An 18,809-nucleotide genomic window follows, 5' to 3' on the forward strand; every position below is an offset into this window, starting at 1 on the left:
CATGGTAAGAAGCCTTAACATTGTGTTTAAATGAATTTAAGTACAATAATTGTTGCTCAGCTTTTTAATAATTATGGCAAATTATTAAAATCCAGTCCAATTTTGAATTTTCTATCAGCTCTTTTTCATTTGCAAGAAAGTTTCCATTCAATTCAACACTCAAAAGTAAAGGAAATCATATTACGTTGCGCTCCTTTCTCACGAGCCATTATTCCTTCCACACAGCTGGCACCATCTTGATGGCCATGTTGTGCGTAGAAAGTGAAAGAAACGTTAGCGCCGTGTCTAGACACCAGACGACGGTAGAGAAAATGGTTTGCGACGTGATCGACGACGATCCAGCAGCAGTCATCTCTGCCGCCGTGTTTGCCCCGCGAGTTGTATTGAATACGTATTCTCTACACGCCATAGATTGTTTGTTCGCCTCGCACACTAGCGGGTCGTAAAAGCGTGATGCTGTAACAATCCGAGATACTGTACGGAGCAAAATTCATTTCACTTTTTCACATTCCAACTTTTTCCCTATTGACAGCTTTGTTCACTTCACACAACACGGACAGCGACGAACACAGTGCGTTTGCGAACGATAACAAATGGCATTCCTACACGGGAACGTTTTCGACTAGCACGACGACGACGACGAACAATGCATACAGATGAAGCATAATTTAATACAGTTTTAGTAAGTTTGTTTCGGTGAACCTGATAGCGACGAGAGCTTTGGCGGCGGATATCAGTTGTACAGTTGGGCAAAAGAAATCAAGCACAATGGAGCAAGAATGTCGTCGATGAGTGGATAAACATTTTATCATGCCCGTGTAATGCGATGAGAACGAAATAGATAGGTTAGAGCTTGATAGGAAGGAGTCGTTGAAAGGTAGGAAATTCTATTTGCTGCTATCTCTGCTGACAAATTAGAGCAAGTGTGCTTTAATATAATCGACGCCGTTTGTTGCAATTTGGCTGATGTGTGTTATCGTTTTAAGGCCAACAACGGTTCACCTCCTGCATAAGAAATGATGTTTTGAGCGTTGAGATTGATTGCACTTCATTAGCGAGTGCGCCATGCATAATTACTCACTTGAAGTCCTTGTTGATCGCTCTAAATAATCACTTCTGAACAAATAATACACTTCTTTTCTGAAACATTGGTTCTTTGCTTTACATTTTATTATGAAAACCCCCTCAATCGAAACTAGCAAAAGAGATCAGTTCGGTATGCACTTCTAAGCGCTCAACTACATTCGCTCGCTGTGGAATAGTTTGATTGATGTGCGTTCGAATGCTGTTGACATGAGATGGGATGTTTGACTTCAGCTCAACGTAGGCTTGCACACTTTGACACGTCTGCATTTGAACAGGTCAGGTCATTTTCACCGAAATAGAGGGCTTTTCCCTGGTTCGTTACATTCACATTTATGTTAAAAATCTAAAGGAAAAATACATGAGAGAGAAAGTCCTTTTACACAGGATGTTTCATCAACTTGAGTGATGTGTGCTGTGTGGGAAATGACTATTTACATTTCAAATGGATTTTTTTTTGAGTTTTTTTTTTTTTGTAGAAATAGTAGTAGTAATTCGTTTATTCAGTTCTACTAACATTATTGTTGGCTCCGATCAAATGATCTCGACACAATATAACAGACTTGTTCGCACGTGACCATACCATTGCTGGTCCGATTTCTGTAGTGGATGGTAATAATTTGTTTTAAATTTAGGCTTAGCTTGGAATTACTGTTTATTTAACTATAAACTATAAAAATGAAATAACTTTTGACCTGCTTATAAGGTTTTCATATAAGTATTTTTTGTAAGTTAGCTTTTTATACTCTAATATATCCAATTTAAGCCTGTGACCAGGAAGCTTATTTGCAGTTGTGACCCGGGAAAAGTATAAAGCTTCAGATTTGCGTTGAACGATTTTATAAGTGTAGCTCTTGACAAAATTGTGCTCAAAGCAATACTTCTCAACGAACGATTTAAACATGATTAGTGATAGTACTTAGCAATGAAAGAGGCAAACCAGTCACTGGATGAAATGACGTAGGAATTGGGGAATTTAGTTGTGCATAACAACTTCAATTAAGCAATACGGCCAGACCGTTCTTTATGAATAAAAAAACAGCTTCATTTTGAAAAAAGGGATTGAATCAGGAGGGTGCTATTAACATGCCATAGCTCATCGAAAGCTTTCTCTAAATGTAACATTACAAGACCGGTGGATTTTTTGCTATCACGCTTGAGATATGCTGATGCATTTTTAGATAATTGTGAAGTGAACAGCTGTTGACTTGATCTGAGCCTTGAAATTTTTTTTACTTTAGACTATTAATTTTTGAAAAAAATTGTATAATTTATCGGTTATTTTTGCTAAGTAAAAGCATTCTGTGCTTGCTACAAGGAGAGTTGAGATGCGATGGAGGCGCCAGGTGCTTTGTAAAATGCTCTTAGCTGAAGATAATGGTTTACTTATTTAATATAAAACATTTCTAAAACATATTATTCAAAATTTCAATAAAAGTGGTTATACGTTGAATATTAATTAATCCAAATGAACCATCATTTGCGTAAGAGCAATATGATCAGCATGTTTCATTTAATTAACATCAGTCAATGCCCTAAACAGCCTTTGTGATTATAATTAATTGCCTCACGTTTCTTGAAATCTGATATACTTTCGCCAAACTAATGCATCACATTTCCGGTGAAACCCCGGGTCATTGTGGACAACTAATTCGCTCCCTTCGCCATCCAGGCTCTAAACATTTACATTTAATTTGAGGTCAAACCGCATCGTGTTTCAACTTGCACACACAAATGCCCGAAGTAATATCAATCAACCATTTTTGATTCCGGCAGATTTTCCGATTAACAATAAAATTCACGCGCGCACGCCATTGCAGCAAGATTTACGTGGCCTACACCAGCTCGTGTTAAGTGAACGAGCCAAACGAGGAATCGATTGGCGTGAAAGGAGGATTTATCGTTTGCCTTATCTTGTTGAAAATAATTTATCTAACGTCGGTCGCTGCCTGACACTTTCCGCTGACGGTCGTCGATCGATGCACCGCGAGCTTCGGCCAGCGTTTTTTTTTTTTTTTTTGTAACCACGGCAAGCGTTGAGGGCCTCCTGTCGCTACCTTTCGGCGTGGGGTGGTGCAAAAGAGGGGACTGTGGAAAAACTTGCGTCCATCCCGTGTACACCTTATCGTGTGGCCTTTTCCCGCCCTTCCCCAGCGGAGCAAGCAGATTCACGTTCTCTAGTGGCTTTCCGAAGCGTTATCTAGCGGTGGTTGTTTTGCTCTTCTTCTTGTGTTGCCCATCCTTTCCTGCAAAAAAACCTTCCGCTAATTTGCTACATCCTGCCAGGCTTATCGACCCTGACTGAGCCCGCTATCTCGGGTGCGCGGTATCGATCGTTTTTTTCCCGATAGGCCAACCTTTTTCGATTCGTTGGCCCTGTGGTGTATTTTAATGGATTGCTGTAAAAAGCCCGACGTCTGTTGGTAAGGTTTGGAGGAACTTTTGCTAGAGCCGTGGTGGTTGCTTTCTTTAAAGGAGATTCAAATAAGGGATTTGATTGAAATGATTCACAATTTGTCTAACAATGTGAGCACAGGCCTTGTAATATTCATACTAAACGGTTCAGCAAGGCACTGTGGCTACAGGCGCGCTCCTGCCCTCATTTTTTTTAGTTCGTGAACACTGTCTGACTAATTGATGGTTCGATGTTGTTTATCTAATCGATCGGTGATAGCTGCAGCCTTCAGCGTTTTTCCTGCGACGTTCGTGCGCCAATCTTATCTCAGTTTGATTAGTTAGTAAGCCGGAAATTCATTTTGATTCACAAGATTTTCACAGGCAGACATGGCTTTGTGTGGTGGGAAAACGGAGACTTTCTGGAAGTTGATGATCACTAAGAGAAGATCAGGCCGTGCTAATTATTAAAAAAACTTTCTCCTCCATTTTTCCACATGTCGTAGAGTAGCATTTACTTGGTATGCACCTTACAAATCTGTCACCGGAGCGCAGATAAATCCCAATAACTATCACACTAGATTTGAACCACTGCCACCGAGAGGAAACAGTAGACACACTTAATCTTCACTTGCCCTGCATGGCCCAGTCTCGGAATCGCTTCCAACAAAACCGCTGCTACTAGCTTCCATGTGCATGTGACGTGTGCGGTCGGTTCAGGCCGGAACGCAGGGCAACGGTTGCTTGCTAGAGTGTGATAAATTACCTCAAAGGATGTGTAGCAAACGGAGGAAACATGATAGGCGCCCGTGAGCATCCAGGTTACCGCAGGGAATGCGGTCAATAATTATGCCTGCAGATAGGGCGCCGACTGATGTCATCGGACGCTACTGACAGCCATTTTACTCTAATTAAATTTTATGATCGCGTCCTCCAATGCCACGCCAAACGGGATGGACGGATGGCAAGCTCCGGTGTTCATTCTCCTGTACGTTCATTAGTTCCGTTGACGCCGGTTACCTTCAACCCGTCAACCTGATGTTGATCCCGACATGTTTGCCGTGGACAGGCGCGACGCGTTCCGGGGTTGTTGTTGCTCCCTGCCACAGACACATAGTTGCGCTCGGACTCCAGGGTTTGCCGTTATCGGCTGAAATCGAGAAAGCGGCCGGTAGATTTTTACGACCAGCACCATAAACGCGCCAAGGTGCAGCGAGCTAGTTGGTACCGCAAACAGAAACAAGCGGAAGAAATTACTCCCTTAGTATCACAGTTTAGTGCGATGGTACACCTTAGTTCCCGTGACAACTACTCACTTTAATTATAGCTATTAAAGTCCGTGCTTAATGGGTACTCTATGGTTTTCATCCAAAAAAAACCGAACCGAGCTGCTCTTTACGTTCTTACAACATATTGGATTCCTGTTAACCGAAACACCAAATTTAGAGTGACATTGGGCTCTGCTAATTGCTAATTTAGTATGCCCGTTTAACGATCCGCAACAATTCGCGGCTAGCAAACAAAGTCACTGGAAGGTTTATGCTTGATCGAGCGAACGGAATCGAACGTAACGGTCAACTGTCGAAAACTGCAGTGCATAATGGTCAATTGCATACAGCGATACGTCCTGGAACAGATAGATTTCATTAAATAATTATCATCCTATCATTACAACCTGCACACGATTGTTGGCACGATTGACCACGGCTACAAAACCATAGTTCTGCTGCATGCCACAAGCAAACAGCTGCAATCTATGGGCTGCAATCGGATAATGTGACTTCATTTGAATGGCTACGGCAATCGAACCCTTATCCTCCTGTAGGGCTAAAGGGTGGTCGGCACATCAATGATGATTGTGTAAATCAATGCTCGTGCGGCGTTTCTTCAAGTTCAAGTTGATAACTAGCTGATGTGTTATGGCTTCATGGGGATTCTATTTGAGAAAGCATTAAATCGCTGAGTTTATACATTTTTTAGCAAGAACAACTAATAAAGAATTCATGGGAACGAATGAAGCAAAAAAGGAGTTAGAGCACGTTTCCGTTAAAAAAGAAAAGGGAAAATCTTAACCGCTTTTTGCCACTTTCCAATTATCGTTGCGGTACAGAGCAAATGGAAATGGAAATTATGGCGTGGCTTTTTTTGTTCTTCTTCCACTGCAAATCGTTGTGCCAGCTGGTTCCCGGTTAGCGTTAGAGGGGTTAAGGTAAAGATTTAATTAAGTTCCATGTTTGCTGATTACAAGATTTCTTGATGGTTAATTTTGAAAGAAAATGAGAAAGCTAAGAAATTATTTAAAAACAGCTGTGGGGCGGTCCGTTGATCGAGGCGATAACGGCGCCGGTCTTCACACGGCAGGACCGTGGTTCTAATCCAATCCAGACGCAGGGTTGGCTACTTTGCTACGGGTAAAATCAAGTCACAGAAAGCAAGAAATGGCAGGCCGAGACCTCTAGAGGTTGTAGTGCCAAGGAAGAAGCAGTATAAATACAGTGAAGCTAGATCAAAATGTTTACAACCAGGACAAACGTTGAGTTTGGCGTAGATTAGAGAAGGGATTAACTTTCATCCCTATTGCCAAACTCGAGTGTTAGAGAGACTGCTCTCTAAAATGTTCCGTTGGATCCGAGAGTGGAATGATTCGTTGGACACCATAGAGAGCTTAGCAAGTTGACAAGAGCTTTAACTATAATGCTTGTGTAGCTGAAGCGAAGAGGAAGCTAGTTTTTGGTCGTCTATTACCTCTGAGCTACAGAAAATGTTGCCTTATAGATTATGGGGCGGTTTTGCAGTACAGTTTTAGCCGATTTTTTCTAAACTAATAGAAGCTACAGCGAACGACCTAGCCCATCCGGACCGACTATCCAACCACGAGGCATCATTGAGACTAGTAAGCCAGAAATGGCAGGCATGACCTTAAGAGGTCGCTAGGCCAAGAAAAAGCAGAGAGGGAGAGAGAGAGAGAGAGAGAGAGAGGATTGAAACATAATTTATACATTTTTAATATAATTCCAGCTTACTCCACACGAAACCTTGTTCTACTTCCTATAATCGCTCGGACTCATTACCACTTCATGTGCAACGAATTTATCGCTCTCGCTGAGCGTAGCTCTTGTACCATCATTAAAATCATTACACTACCCCGCTGTTCAGCATGTAGTGGAGCGAAAATAGAGCCCCATCTATCTCAAGCTTGCAGTTAAGCAGCATCCCTTCCATGGATTTCCGTTGCGACTTAACATTGGGCACAAACGCAGGGTTTAGCCCCAAACAACGTTAGCCAGCCCATTATTGTCCCGAACCCGAATGGATTATTGTGCCAGCGTCTATGATGACTCTCTCTAACCCACATACACATGGAACCGTTCCAAAAGGATCAACGGGATGTCCAATGCGTGTGTATTTCTTTTCGACGCCAATGGCGTCTATTCTACACTGTGACATGTGCGTGATTCTTGGTATCACATTTTTCATCCCATTTTATGGACACTTTATTACTGCTGCCCTGCTAGCTGGCATTGTTATACGTTAGAGGCTTATGTAGTTTGGTGTGTTTTGCACAAGAGCCCGACCCCGGCGTTTTGCGTTCCGCGCTAAAGTGCTTAAGCCGGAGCCGGAAAATGAAACCACGTCAATGCTGCATTTGCCAAAAACTTTTTCCCTGGGCGTACCGAACGTACCGCGCCGGCAGACGATGATGATAAAAAATGGGTCCCCTGGTGGACCCGATCGGCCGACGGCAAGGGTTGAAAAACTAAACAAAAACCGAGGAGACAAAATGGCCCACTGCGCACCGAATGAATTGCATGCGTTGGGAACTGTTGGAAACAATTGGATGGGTCCCGTCCAGCAATCAATAAAATGCTCATTTATTATACGGATTTAGTTCACTACCAAAAGCTCTCATCATCGAGGGGAGCGCCCGCGAAGCAAACACTTTACATCGGGCCTGTTATGGATCGCCTTACCTGTGTACTCGTGGTAAGGACCGGCACAGCAATCCATTACATGCGCGACCAACAGTTGATGCGCGGGAGAAAAATGAGATGCTGGCTGAAATGATTTGCAGAAAAATGTCGCCCCAGAATTGACGGGAAAATTGATGCTCGTATAAAATCGCGCCCAGCAAAAGACAACCCCAACACCGCACCACCATTTCACCAGTGAAAGTGAAAATGAATGAGTTGAGCCACCACAAAGCATCGGGACGGCAGAAGAAATGTATACGAAACCCTTGTTACGAAACCCCGCACAAATGGCAATGCTCTCATCCCTGGGAATAGCAGCACTGGTCCACCGTTTTATATTTATTTTCGTGTTTTAGGACTTTCACGCGATTGGATTCGGGCAGCCCCTTTGCAAAGGGGGTTTGCTTATTCGATCAAAGTCTTTACGGGCCATTGCCTGCCCGTTCCAGCGGAATAGCTCATCCAGTTCACACGGTTTATTCGCGCGCGCGTGAAGGAAGAGACGAACCGGGATGACCAGATTTGAAAAGGTTCAACGATTTTTGCTGTTGTTGTTTCGTTTGCTTTGTGCTGGATGCTTGATTTTGTTTACGGGGCTTAAAAAGAAAAGTGCGTCGAAAATGGAACCGAAAGGAGCTGGTCGATTGAATGGTGGCGGAAGATGGAGCAAAAAAGCGGACCTGCATCCATTTCCACACTGTCCTTTGATGGTAAGGATTTATAGTGCTGTTGGTAAAGCGATATGGGACGATTCTTTTTCCACCTAAAATTTGTGGAACATCAAATTTCTGAAGAAAAAAAACCCCGTTGAAAGTTGCCGTTTTCCTTTACAATAAAAAGGATCAGTTGCATCGTCGAAGTTGAAGATACGGAAACGCATCCTCGGGCAAGCCTGCCAGCTTGGTTGGTCCCATTGGGAAGGAAAAATTGTACGGAAAATCAAAAATTCGTCAGGAAAGCTTTTTGTGTCGGTTCAGCACAATTCTTACCGGCGTACCACGTTCAACAATCTTCCATTTTTGGTAAATCGTTATATGGTCGGTAAATACGGTTTCCCGCTACGCTGTGTCAATACAATTTTAAACGAGTTTGCTAGAACAGAACGTGCGCAAGAATAGCTTGTTGATGGTTTATTATGTGGCTCTGTTTTCCCATAAGCGGATTGACGTACCTAAACTCTCTCTCTCTCTGGAGCACTCTCGGTGTTTGCTGCTTCTTTAAGCGACGACGATCCGCGCCGCAACAAAAGCTAATGGTTTGGCATGGTCTGTGTGTAAGGTGTTCGGATGGGTGGTCCATTCAACAGTCAGCGTTCGCGTGCCAAGCCAGCCCCGGTGGGTGAACAAGCTTTTTGCTACTTACGTCGTCACATCGTACATCGTGTAATTTACTCAATCGTCCTGGCCGTATAGGTGGTAAACCGAAGCCGGATACCTACCGGGAAGTGGATTAAATCCTTCACTCACCTGTCGGGAGCTCTGGAGCACCGGCACCGGCGTACCTGTCTGCACGTAGTAGGGTGGAAATGTCAAAGAAAACATCTGCTATAAATAACGTTGAAAGAATAATTAGAATTTGGAGCAGTGCAAGGGACGAACAAATGGGATACCGAACCGCAAGAATACGATGACCACAGAATACAACAAAAACGGTTAAGGGAATGTGGAACTATGTTTGGGGGGTATAAATTCTGAAACTTGTTTTTTCATCTATATCCAACCAAAAACGAATGAAAAATGGGGAAAACTCAGCCGTCCAATGACTTGCGATTTTTGTTCGCTGGTCTGCTTATTCAATTTTAGATCCATGCTTTATAGCAATAGCTTTACTTTATAGCAACACATTTTATTCTCTTATTCTCCTGAACAATACTTAAAAGAAATTTCTAAATGATTTATGGTTTAAATTCATCCTTTGACTTATTACACATTGATTCCATCACAAGGATGCTTTATAGCAGAAGTCTCCTTATTTTATAGCAAATCATTATATCACTTCGTTTGTTGTTTATGTTACTCCAAACGCCCCAAAACCATCCTACCATTAGTCCCTAGCCAAATAATTCACTATTCATCATTAAAAAAACATGCCAACCATTGGGACCACAACTCGAAGAACTCTGGCCTCTTTCAGCAAACGCCAAACATTTATCAAACCCACCCCAAAACACTGATCTGATTCAAATTTCATCGTCATTATAGCTGCGAGACAGTTCAGTTCAAGTGCCTTTTCTCATACACTCACTATTGATGTGTATTGATTTTCGGTTCCTATTGTGAAACATTCCCGTCTGCCGACCGAGCGGTTTTTCGTGCGTTTTTGTCTGGAGGAGTTTTTTTGACGACGCAGCTCAACAACGCTCTTCACAGCGTCCTCGCAACAAACGTTGCGTAGAATATCACGTTTCTCTCGAGATTTGAATCTTGAATCAAATTGTTTCTCTTTTCTTTGCATTTTTGTTTGTTTGATTCGAACTTTAAGTAAGGTCCTTGTACTTATTCTTTTTATCGTTGCTTTCATTTTCCACAGTTGCTTAAATAACCTACTTCGACGGGCAGCGACGCTCTAATTGATAGCGATGGAACTGCTCGTTTCGCCGGATGCTGCGCGGAACATTGCGGCCGGAGTGTTGGATCAGGAAAGCCATCAAGGTGGCATTATAAATCCTGCTTCGACGATTGACCTAGAGCAGGAACTGGTTGAGAATGGTGGTGTGATTTGTGACATTGCTAAAATACCGCGAGTCCCCGGCGATGGTGCCCATGCTCCGGATGACGAGGATACCCACGACCGATCATCACGACCAACTGCAACTGCAACCACCACCACGGGCGAAAGAGGCGATCTGCTGCGGACACTCTCTCTGGCGGGATGTGAAGTGGAAGTTAACGGAGATCTACTTAAGCTAGATGCAAGCCACACCAATAACCCTGGTGGTAATGTAATGGAAAGAAGTGAGTATTAGAATAAAGGTTATTGGGGCAAGATTATTTCACCGTACAAAATACTTCCTTAAGAACACACCATCTTTCACCCTGAACAAAAGCTATTCACTCTGCATGATACTGTCCACAAGTCCATTCATGTCTCGCACCCCGCACACACAGCAGGGATGCAAATTTCTTACAAACCAACACACACACACAGGACTCGATAGGATCATTTTCGCTTCGGTAAGCTCCTGAACACGCACGTCTTTGTCTCCATAACATCCAACGAACTCAACAGAGAAAAAACACACAACATATCGCCCAACGGAATAGCCTATTAATAAAATTCGTCCCTTTGGCGAGGAGAAGAAAGATTCGACCATCCTTGGTGGAAGTGGAGTGCTGGGGAAGGAAAGTCAACCACCCGCCTCTGCCTCTGGCTGCCAATCGGTCGCGAAGTGGCCAACCTACGGGCCAAATTGAATAATCGATAATTTGTTCTCCCGCAGCCATGTGTAACAAACGCCAGCGCTTCTAGGCCCAGGACGATGAATGGGTGCCTCAGGTGCCAGCGCAGGAACGTATTGATGTTCTTTATCCCACTGTGTGCTTCTTTTTTTGTGTGCTTTTCTCTTTCTCGCTGGTTCTCGTTCTTCCTTGCCCGTTTGGGTGTAGCCATTTCGCATCACTATCACTCACGTCAGTGCCTTGACCAAAGAAGTGCTAAAAATAGCCTGCGGATGCCTTTGCCTCCTGGGTGCAAAGGGTCGGCTCGAGAGCTAGACGGGCGACAGGATGGCCTCGCGTTCGTGAATAGTATTAGCAGGGGACAGACATTTTCACGCCTCACGGGCTCGGCAGGCCCGTTCGGTAGAAGAAGAACGCACACAAATGGTGCCGATGACACAGCGACTATTAAGCAGCGCAACAACGCGTGCTGGGGCCTTACATGGCATGAATGGCAGGAAAAGCTTGTCCCGAAGACAAATTACTTTCCCTATTGGCGAGGCAATACAAAAAACGATGAGTTTGGTTGGGTGCTTGTTGTTTTGTTGTTCCAATCGTGCGTATTTTTATTTCATTTCCGGATGTAGGAGATATTTGGAGATGGTCTAAAAACTCATCGTTTAACGGATATTGCTTTAAGATTTTCAAATGTGTTTCAAAGAAATTGAATCAAAGTAGCTTGGAGTAGCTTTGTTTAGAATGAATGTTTGACTACTCCTAACTTCAATTCCTGTGGATAGTCCTACAAAATTTCCAATGCGTTTTCAATCGATTAATCGGTCACACTTTATCAAACATCCACACTCCCAACCGATACTGTCCAATCAAATTAACAGTAATGTCTAATATATTGCACCCATCAACGGCCCCCGTTCCCAACTAACAGCTGAAAAACCTGACGAAAAACCACAGTCAAACGGGGTAATGTCACCGTCCTTCACCATCCAGCAGTGCAGTCCCGACTACCAGGAGGGCAAGGGTGGCGATCCATTACCACCGCCCCCACCGGGCGGAGGAGAACTCGCCGCGTCGGCTACAGCAAATCCCGGCAGCACTGCCCACATTCCACCGCACACCAACAACACGTACTCGGCGTTCAAGCGCGGCAACGTGGTTAAGGGCATCCTGTGCCCGTCCATGACGAACTCGTTCCGTGCACCGTCCCTCGAGCGTTCCTATCTGACCTACTCGCACCGCCAGCGCCAAAAGTCCCTGATCCTGGTGAACGTGGTCGACCTGGTGCTGAAGGTGGTGCTGGCCTCGGTCTGGATCGGCTTCAACAGTGGCATGGTAGGTGGCGTGGGCTTTATCGTGTTATCAGTGATTCAATAAATAACGATAACACCACCAATACCACTCACCGGCTGACTCACTGGGTTGGTCCTTTCCCACAATTCTTGCTGACTGTGACACGACCCTCTCTGCCCGCAGACAATCAAGCCGCACGAGGTGACCTGGTCCGTGTGCTGTATCATCTCGAACTTTCTGATCTGCGTGCTGGGGAGCTGGCGCCTGTTCGCCAACAACTATCTGCACTGGGCGGCCGTCTGCACCTGGCTGCTGCTGAATCTGCAGGGATTTCTCGGCGAAGGGTTGGGCTTTGCCGAGCGCGAATATTTGATCTGGTACGTGCTGTTCATTATCTTCGTCCCGTACGCGATGCTGCCGCTGCCGCTGAAATGGTGCATGATTGCCGGCTCGATGACCGCCATCTGCCATTTGGTGGTGACATCGCTGAACAAGTTTCTGCACGACAAGGTATGTAAGTTTTTTTGCTGGGCAAGGTTTGTTGAGTGGACTATGATAAACGCACAAGGACGCACAGCTTCATGAAATATTGCAGTAGAGGACCAGTGGGCCTAAAATTACATTCCTTCCCTGCTTAATTTCATCAACACGAGCACTTGTTAGTGGAGCTTAAAATGGGTAAAAGCGTAGTTAAACTAGTTAAACAGGTACGAAAAACCTGGAATTACAGCTTATCTCTTATGACAAGAGCTGAGCATTCGACTATGTGGTATAAATAAGCATAGTAAACCATCGTATTCCTGGCTTCACCTAACAGCCTATCTATCCAAAACGAGGTATTTTTTCCTCCAAAGTCGATTTGTGAAATCAAATAAACAATATTAGATACTAGAAAAGCTATACGGTAGCGGAGTCTATCAGATAATATTAGCTGCTTATATAATACTTACTTATTCGCGAGCCAGTCATTGGAAGTCCTGATGAAGGACCGAAGCAATTCTGAAGTCCAATGTACTTAAATCGTCTTCTCTTTTGCCGTTACAAGCTCGAAAGATCTCTACGAAGCTGGGTTGTCAGACCTACGTAAGGGAGTGTTATTTTAAATGCTTCAATGATGTCACAATATTCTTGCATCGAATTTCCACACTACTCTAAACAATCCTTATCTTCACTAACAATGTGCTGATAGGTTTCTAAATTTCAACCGCAAAAAAGCGTCCCCACAATTTCCATCCCCTGGGTGCAGTCATGCGATCACCCCCGGCTTAGCTCCAAATAGGCCTCTAGCACTGTAAACACACAAACAATCTCCCCGTTCCCTGTTTTTTTTTCGCCCGACTCTTCCAGGATCCGAGCTGCATCGTTCGACAGATGATTGCCAATCTGTTGCTCTACCTGGCCATCAACTTTGCCGGCATGTACACCAAATATCTGACCGACCGGGGCCAACGGTTAGCCTTCATCGAAACGCACAAGGCAATGGAGCACAAGCGCGAATCGGAGAAGGAATATCAGCGTACGCAGCGATTGCTCGACTCAAGTAAGTAGCGCCAACGATGAGGCAGAACAACAACAACAACTACAAAAACTGCTGATGGAGCAGTGCAGCAATTTACCTTCGTTACCGGAACGAGTTCGAGTACACAAACCCGCCAACCAACATGCCACGATGAATCACCGCACAGACCAAAAAGCAAACGATTTGGTACATAAATCGATCTGAAGGATATCATCACCGGCTAGCGAAGAGCGCGATAGATATGGCTGACGGCATCATTTTTGACTTCGTTTTTATGGGCTCACTTTTTTACCCCTTATGCGAGTGTGTATGTTTGTTTGACTTCCATTTCGAACCCTGGCCGGAGCCTACCTTCCACGCCACAAAGATGGATGCTGTGTGATCGGAAATCAAATTAGTGAAGCTTTCCTCGATGAGGTTTTGGTTGAAGGAGTTTTCGATAGTAATTTAATTAATGGGCACACGGCTGTACGGACTTGGTTGTGGTTGTTGTTGTTGCGACTGCTGTCTTTCTCTTTGTTTCCCGGCAATGGCGGCCATCCCCGTTCGGGTCACTTGTTTCTGAAGTGATGCCTACATGTCTGAAGCATATCATCGGTTCCGGATGAGTTCGGCGCTCTTCAACATCGGTCACGGATTCCCCAGGCTCGTTTTTTGGTAGATAAAACCATTTTATATTTAGTGAAGTGGAACCGAAGACCAATTTTTTTACTCTTAATTCTACTCGATCGAAGCACCAGAGCCCACTAGAACATTCGAACATTTCAACCATCTTGCTGGTTACCATTTACAGCGCATCCCGTTCTGTAGCGCGCTTCTGCACGTCCTTATTTTAATTTGCAGTGCAAAACCACTCCTCCGTTCGTTCTCCGTGCACTGCAGCTAGCCTGTGACCGATCCCGAGAGGGAGCTCCTTATTCGTTTGCTGCATACCAAACCCATTTGGCTGACTTACTAACTAGCCCACGATGTTCGCGCGATTTGCATAATTATTCCCCGGGACCGGGGGGAATAGTTCGCTTCCGGCAGTGTCCGGCTACCCAGCACGCAGCAGACAATACTGGGTTGATTTTTCACGGAAAACTTTCGCCCATAATAGCACCCGTCACAACAGCCGCCTCGAACAAAACTTTAACGACAACGGGTGGGGGAAAAAAGAAACTCGGGCTCACTAACGATCGGGTCACAATAATTAAGCGAGTCAAGTTTTTAATGGGCCTTATACAGTCAGCGCAGTACAGTTTAATGTGTTGTGTCCTTGTCTTTTCGTGCAGTTTTGCCAATGTTTGTCAACAATGACATCCGGAAGGAGATGTACAAATCGCCGGAACAGGCGCAGGTCGATACGCAGTTTAAGAAGCTCTACATTTACCACATGGACAACGTGAGCATACTGTTTGCGGACATTAAGGGCTTTACGGAGCTGGCGAGCAAAACGTCCGCCCAGCAGTTGGTGAAGATATTGAACGATCTGTTTGCACGGTTTGATAAAATTGCTGAGGTAAGTTGGGAGCTGGGAGACGCTTCGAAAGGATTACCCTTTGAACTTTGGTGGACCATTTACTGTTTTTTTTTTCCAGGATAACCATTGTTTGCGTATTAAGCTGCTGGGGGACTGCTACTACTGTGTGTCCATGTTTGACAGTCAGAGCTGGAAGAGCCGTCCCGATCATGCGGTGTGTAGCGTCGAGACTGGCCTTCATATGATCAAAGCCATCAAGGATGTCCGGTGTCAGACGAATGTAAGTGGCCCGTGTTCAGAAATTCCTCCCACCATAAAGATGACCTTTCTTATTAAACCTCGGTTTTCCCCTCAGGTGGATCTAGACATGCGCATCGGCATCCACAGTGGCTCAGTGATGTGTGGCGTGTTGGGCGAAAAGAAGTGGCACTTTGACGTGTGGTCCAACGATGTAGTCATTGCGAACCACATGGAGTCGGGCGGTGTCCCGGGAAGGGTCCACATCTCCGAGGCTACCCTGAAGTGTCTGAACGATACGTACGAGGTCGAACCGGGCAATGGTGGAAGCCGTGATAGCCATCTGAAGATGATGAACATTAAAACCTTTCTTATCAAGCGAACCGAACCGCTGCGGCCCAGGAAGCGGCTCATGGATGGGCAGAGCACGGTACAGTTCGAGAAGGAGACAGCGACCCGGACGGGTGAATCACGGTTCCGGAAGGATTCGAAAACTCCAAGCATTACTTCCAACAGCACCAATACGACCGGTACGACGGCTACGTGTTCGGCGGCTTCGGCGGCCAGCCATGGCCAGGGGACAGCAGTTCAGCCCACCCACAACAACAACAACAACAACAACACAAGTAGTAATAACAACAACCATATCACAAAGCGCACCAGCAAATCTACAATCCACGAGGACGAAACGACGACCGACTGGATACCGGAGATACCGTTCAAGAATCTGAACCAGTGCGGCGTTAATGCGGTGGAAAGCTTTCGCGACAAGAAGCACTCGGACCGGGAGGATCCGCTAACCTCGACGGAGGAGGTGGACGAGCTGATCGACCAGAGCATACAGATCAACTCGAACAAGCAGATCCGGCAGGAGTATCTGTACACGTGGACGCTCAAGTTTAAGGATTCCTCGCAGGAGGGCACATTCTGTCAGCTGCGCGAGGACATGTTCCGGTCGAACATGCTGTGCGTGTTTGTCGTGTGGATCTTCATCGTGCTGTGCCAGGCGGTGATTATACCGCGCTGCACCATACTGATCGTGGCCCTGTCGATCACCACGTTTCTGCTGACGGTCGGGTGCATCCTCGTGATGGCGGAAGAGTTCTCCGGGCTGCCCAAGTTTTTGCAGAAAAGCTCGTCGACGTTGGTGCACGATCGTAGCAGGCGGACGATCTTCGTCTGCCTCACCATCATACTGATGTCGATCGCCAGCTCGATGGGGCTGATGATGTGCGATCTGGAGGAGGTGGAAAGCACACCGGACCGAAGCACGGCCAGTCCGAGCTACGCTTACTGGCAGGCCGGAGGTCAGCTGAATGTGAACAGTACGACGATGACGTTTTTGCGCCACGCGCTGGGAACGGCGATGGAGATGAGTGTGTTGAATCGTAGCGAGACCGATCCGAACAGTACGGATGTGTCCGCGTATCTGCACAGTGGCGAATTGCTGGAGGGTGACGATGCGGAAACGCCAAGCCCACCGGTGCTGCACCCGTCCTGTGTGCATCCGGAGTATGTGGTGTTTACCTGGGTGCTGTGCTTGATCTCGCTAGCGACAGCGCTCAAGCTGTACTATCTGGTGAAAACGTTTATGGCGATCGCGATGGTCGCGTGCTACTCCTTCCTGATACTGCTCGTGTTCGAAAAGGTGTTCGACTCGTACGACGTGCAGTACATACAGGCGAGCGGTATGCCGCTGGCTGCGCAGATGATGATCCTGCTCGGCGTCTTCCTGACGATGGTTACCTATCACGCACGGTTGGTGGAGGTCACATCGCGGCTAGATTTCATCTGGAAGGAGCAGGCCGAGAAGGAGCTGTCCAACATGAAATCGAACCGCCATCTGAACGATCTGCTAATCAAAAACATTCTGCCCGATCATGTCGCCACGTACTATCTGTCCGAGGAGCGTACTGACGAGCTGTACGCGAAGATGCACGAACTGTGCGGCGTCATGTTTGCGTCCATTCCGAACTTTAAGGATTTTTACTCGGAGGACATTGAGAATGGCAAAGCGTGCATACGCATCCTGAATGAGATCATATCGGACTTTGATTCGCTGCTGGAGGAGCCACGGTTCGAGACGGTGGAAAAGATTAAAACGGTCGGTGCGACGTACATGGCTGCCTCGAATCTGTGCTCCACGAAAAAGGTACGTCCGAGCGTTTGGTTGAAATGTGTGTGTGTGTCACTCAAAGTTTTTTTCCCCTTCGAACAATAGCAACACGCGGACGAACAGGACGAGGAAGCCGTGTGTGATTTGGTAGAGTTTGCACTGGCCATGCGCCAGAAGCTGCAGGAGGTGAACAAGGACGCGTTCAACACGTTCCAGCTGCGCGTCGGTATCAGTAGCGGGCCGCTGGTGAGTGGGGTGATCGGTGCCCGTAAACCGGTCTACGACATCTGGGGAAACACGGTAAACGTTGCTTCGCGGATGGATTCGACCGGTGAAAATTGGAAGGTCCAAGTGCCGGACTATACTGCCGCACTGCTGCAGACGAAGGGCTACACGTGTGTGGTAAGAGATTCGGGCAATTTCAATCGGACAAGAATTAGAAATAGGTTGCCTTACATTCCAGCAACGAGGTGAAGTGAATGTGAAGGGTAAGGGACTGATGCTAACGTACTGGGTGCTGGGCAAGAACATATCCGCCAGTCAATTAACGTCGCCTGCCCTGGTGCCGGCCGGTGTACCGCAGGCACAGACTCCGTCGCTACAGCGCCAGACGTCCCAGCACAGCTCGCTAGCAGCGGTCGTGTTCGGCATGATGCAAGCCTCTAAACGCAGCAATATAAACACAACGCGTAAGTAGCTTCGGAGATACTCCGTACACTCTACCATTATCGATCGATGCGTTGTGTATTGTCCTGGTGGTGCGATCTTCAAGGAAGTTCCTTAACTTTCTGTACTAAGACTCACAGCTTAGCACATCGGAACAAGAATCGTCTATAACTGTGTCCTATCTTACCGTTCTCTCCTCTATTGACGTGGCTAACTCTACTCTAATTCTACTCTAAAATTACCCCGACAAAAACCCCTCAATCGTAGAATAGTCTTCCCATAACAGTTCTGTTCCGTTCTCATTTCAACACTTTATAGCTTTATACTCTGTTTTCTCTTTCTCGTTCTATTGTTCTCGCCTTGTTGTTGGTAATTTTACACGTGCGGGCACCGTACACAAACTACTTCTGCTCGCACGCTCTCTTTCTCTCTCTCTCTCTTTCTCTCTCTTTCTGTCTCTGTGTCTTTCATTATCTGTACTCGGGGGTTGTCTTCTGGCACATGGTGCAGCCGAAAAGTGTGGCTGGAGTCGAGCGAAAAACTTGACCGTCAATAAGATGCGTTTACTGCCACCGTACGTAATCAATGCTGCTGCTAAACCCATTTTCAATAACCTAACCCCCGGGGTGGGGTTGATTGTGAAGTGTGACTAACCTGTTGCTGCCTTTCTCCGTAT

General features: G+C 46.0%; 1 protein-coding gene across 6 annotated transcripts in view; it reads left to right on the forward strand.

The window, feature by feature from the left end:
- Window positions 1-18,809, forward strand: part of LOC118506685 (adenylyl cyclase 78C) — a 31,759-nt gene that overhangs the window by 11,658 nt on the left and 1,292 nt on the right. For 5 of the 6 annotated variants that reach the window (XM_036044155.1, XM_036044151.1, XM_036044152.1 and 2 more), the window contains 9 exons: window positions 9,978-10,402; window positions 11,772-12,175; window positions 12,317-12,643; window positions 13,481-13,673; window positions 14,927-15,153; window positions 15,233-15,394; window positions 15,470-17,503; window positions 17,573-17,869; window positions 17,931-18,156. In XM_036044155.1, coding sequence (XP_035900048.1) covers window positions 10,027-10,402; window positions 11,772-12,175; window positions 12,317-12,643; window positions 13,481-13,673; window positions 14,927-15,153; window positions 15,233-15,394; window positions 15,470-17,503; window positions 17,573-17,869; window positions 17,931-18,156 — 4,246 coding nt within the window. In that variant the 5' untranslated portion in view covers window positions 9,978-10,026. Of the gene's footprint in view, window positions 1-9,977; window positions 10,403-11,771; window positions 12,176-12,316; window positions 12,644-13,480; window positions 13,674-14,926; window positions 15,154-15,232; window positions 15,395-15,469; window positions 17,504-17,572; window positions 17,870-17,930; window positions 18,157-18,643; window positions 18,708-18,809 lie in introns of all 6 variants that reach the window. The other variant, XR_004905533.1, reaches the window with a different exon arrangement.

This window comes from Anopheles stephensi, chromosome 2 (genome assembly GCF_013141755.1).
Source record: "Anopheles stephensi strain Indian chromosome 2, UCI_ANSTEP_V1.0, whole genome shotgun sequence".
Classification (NCBI taxonomy): Eukaryota; Metazoa; Arthropoda; class Insecta; order Diptera; family Culicidae; genus Anopheles; species Anopheles stephensi.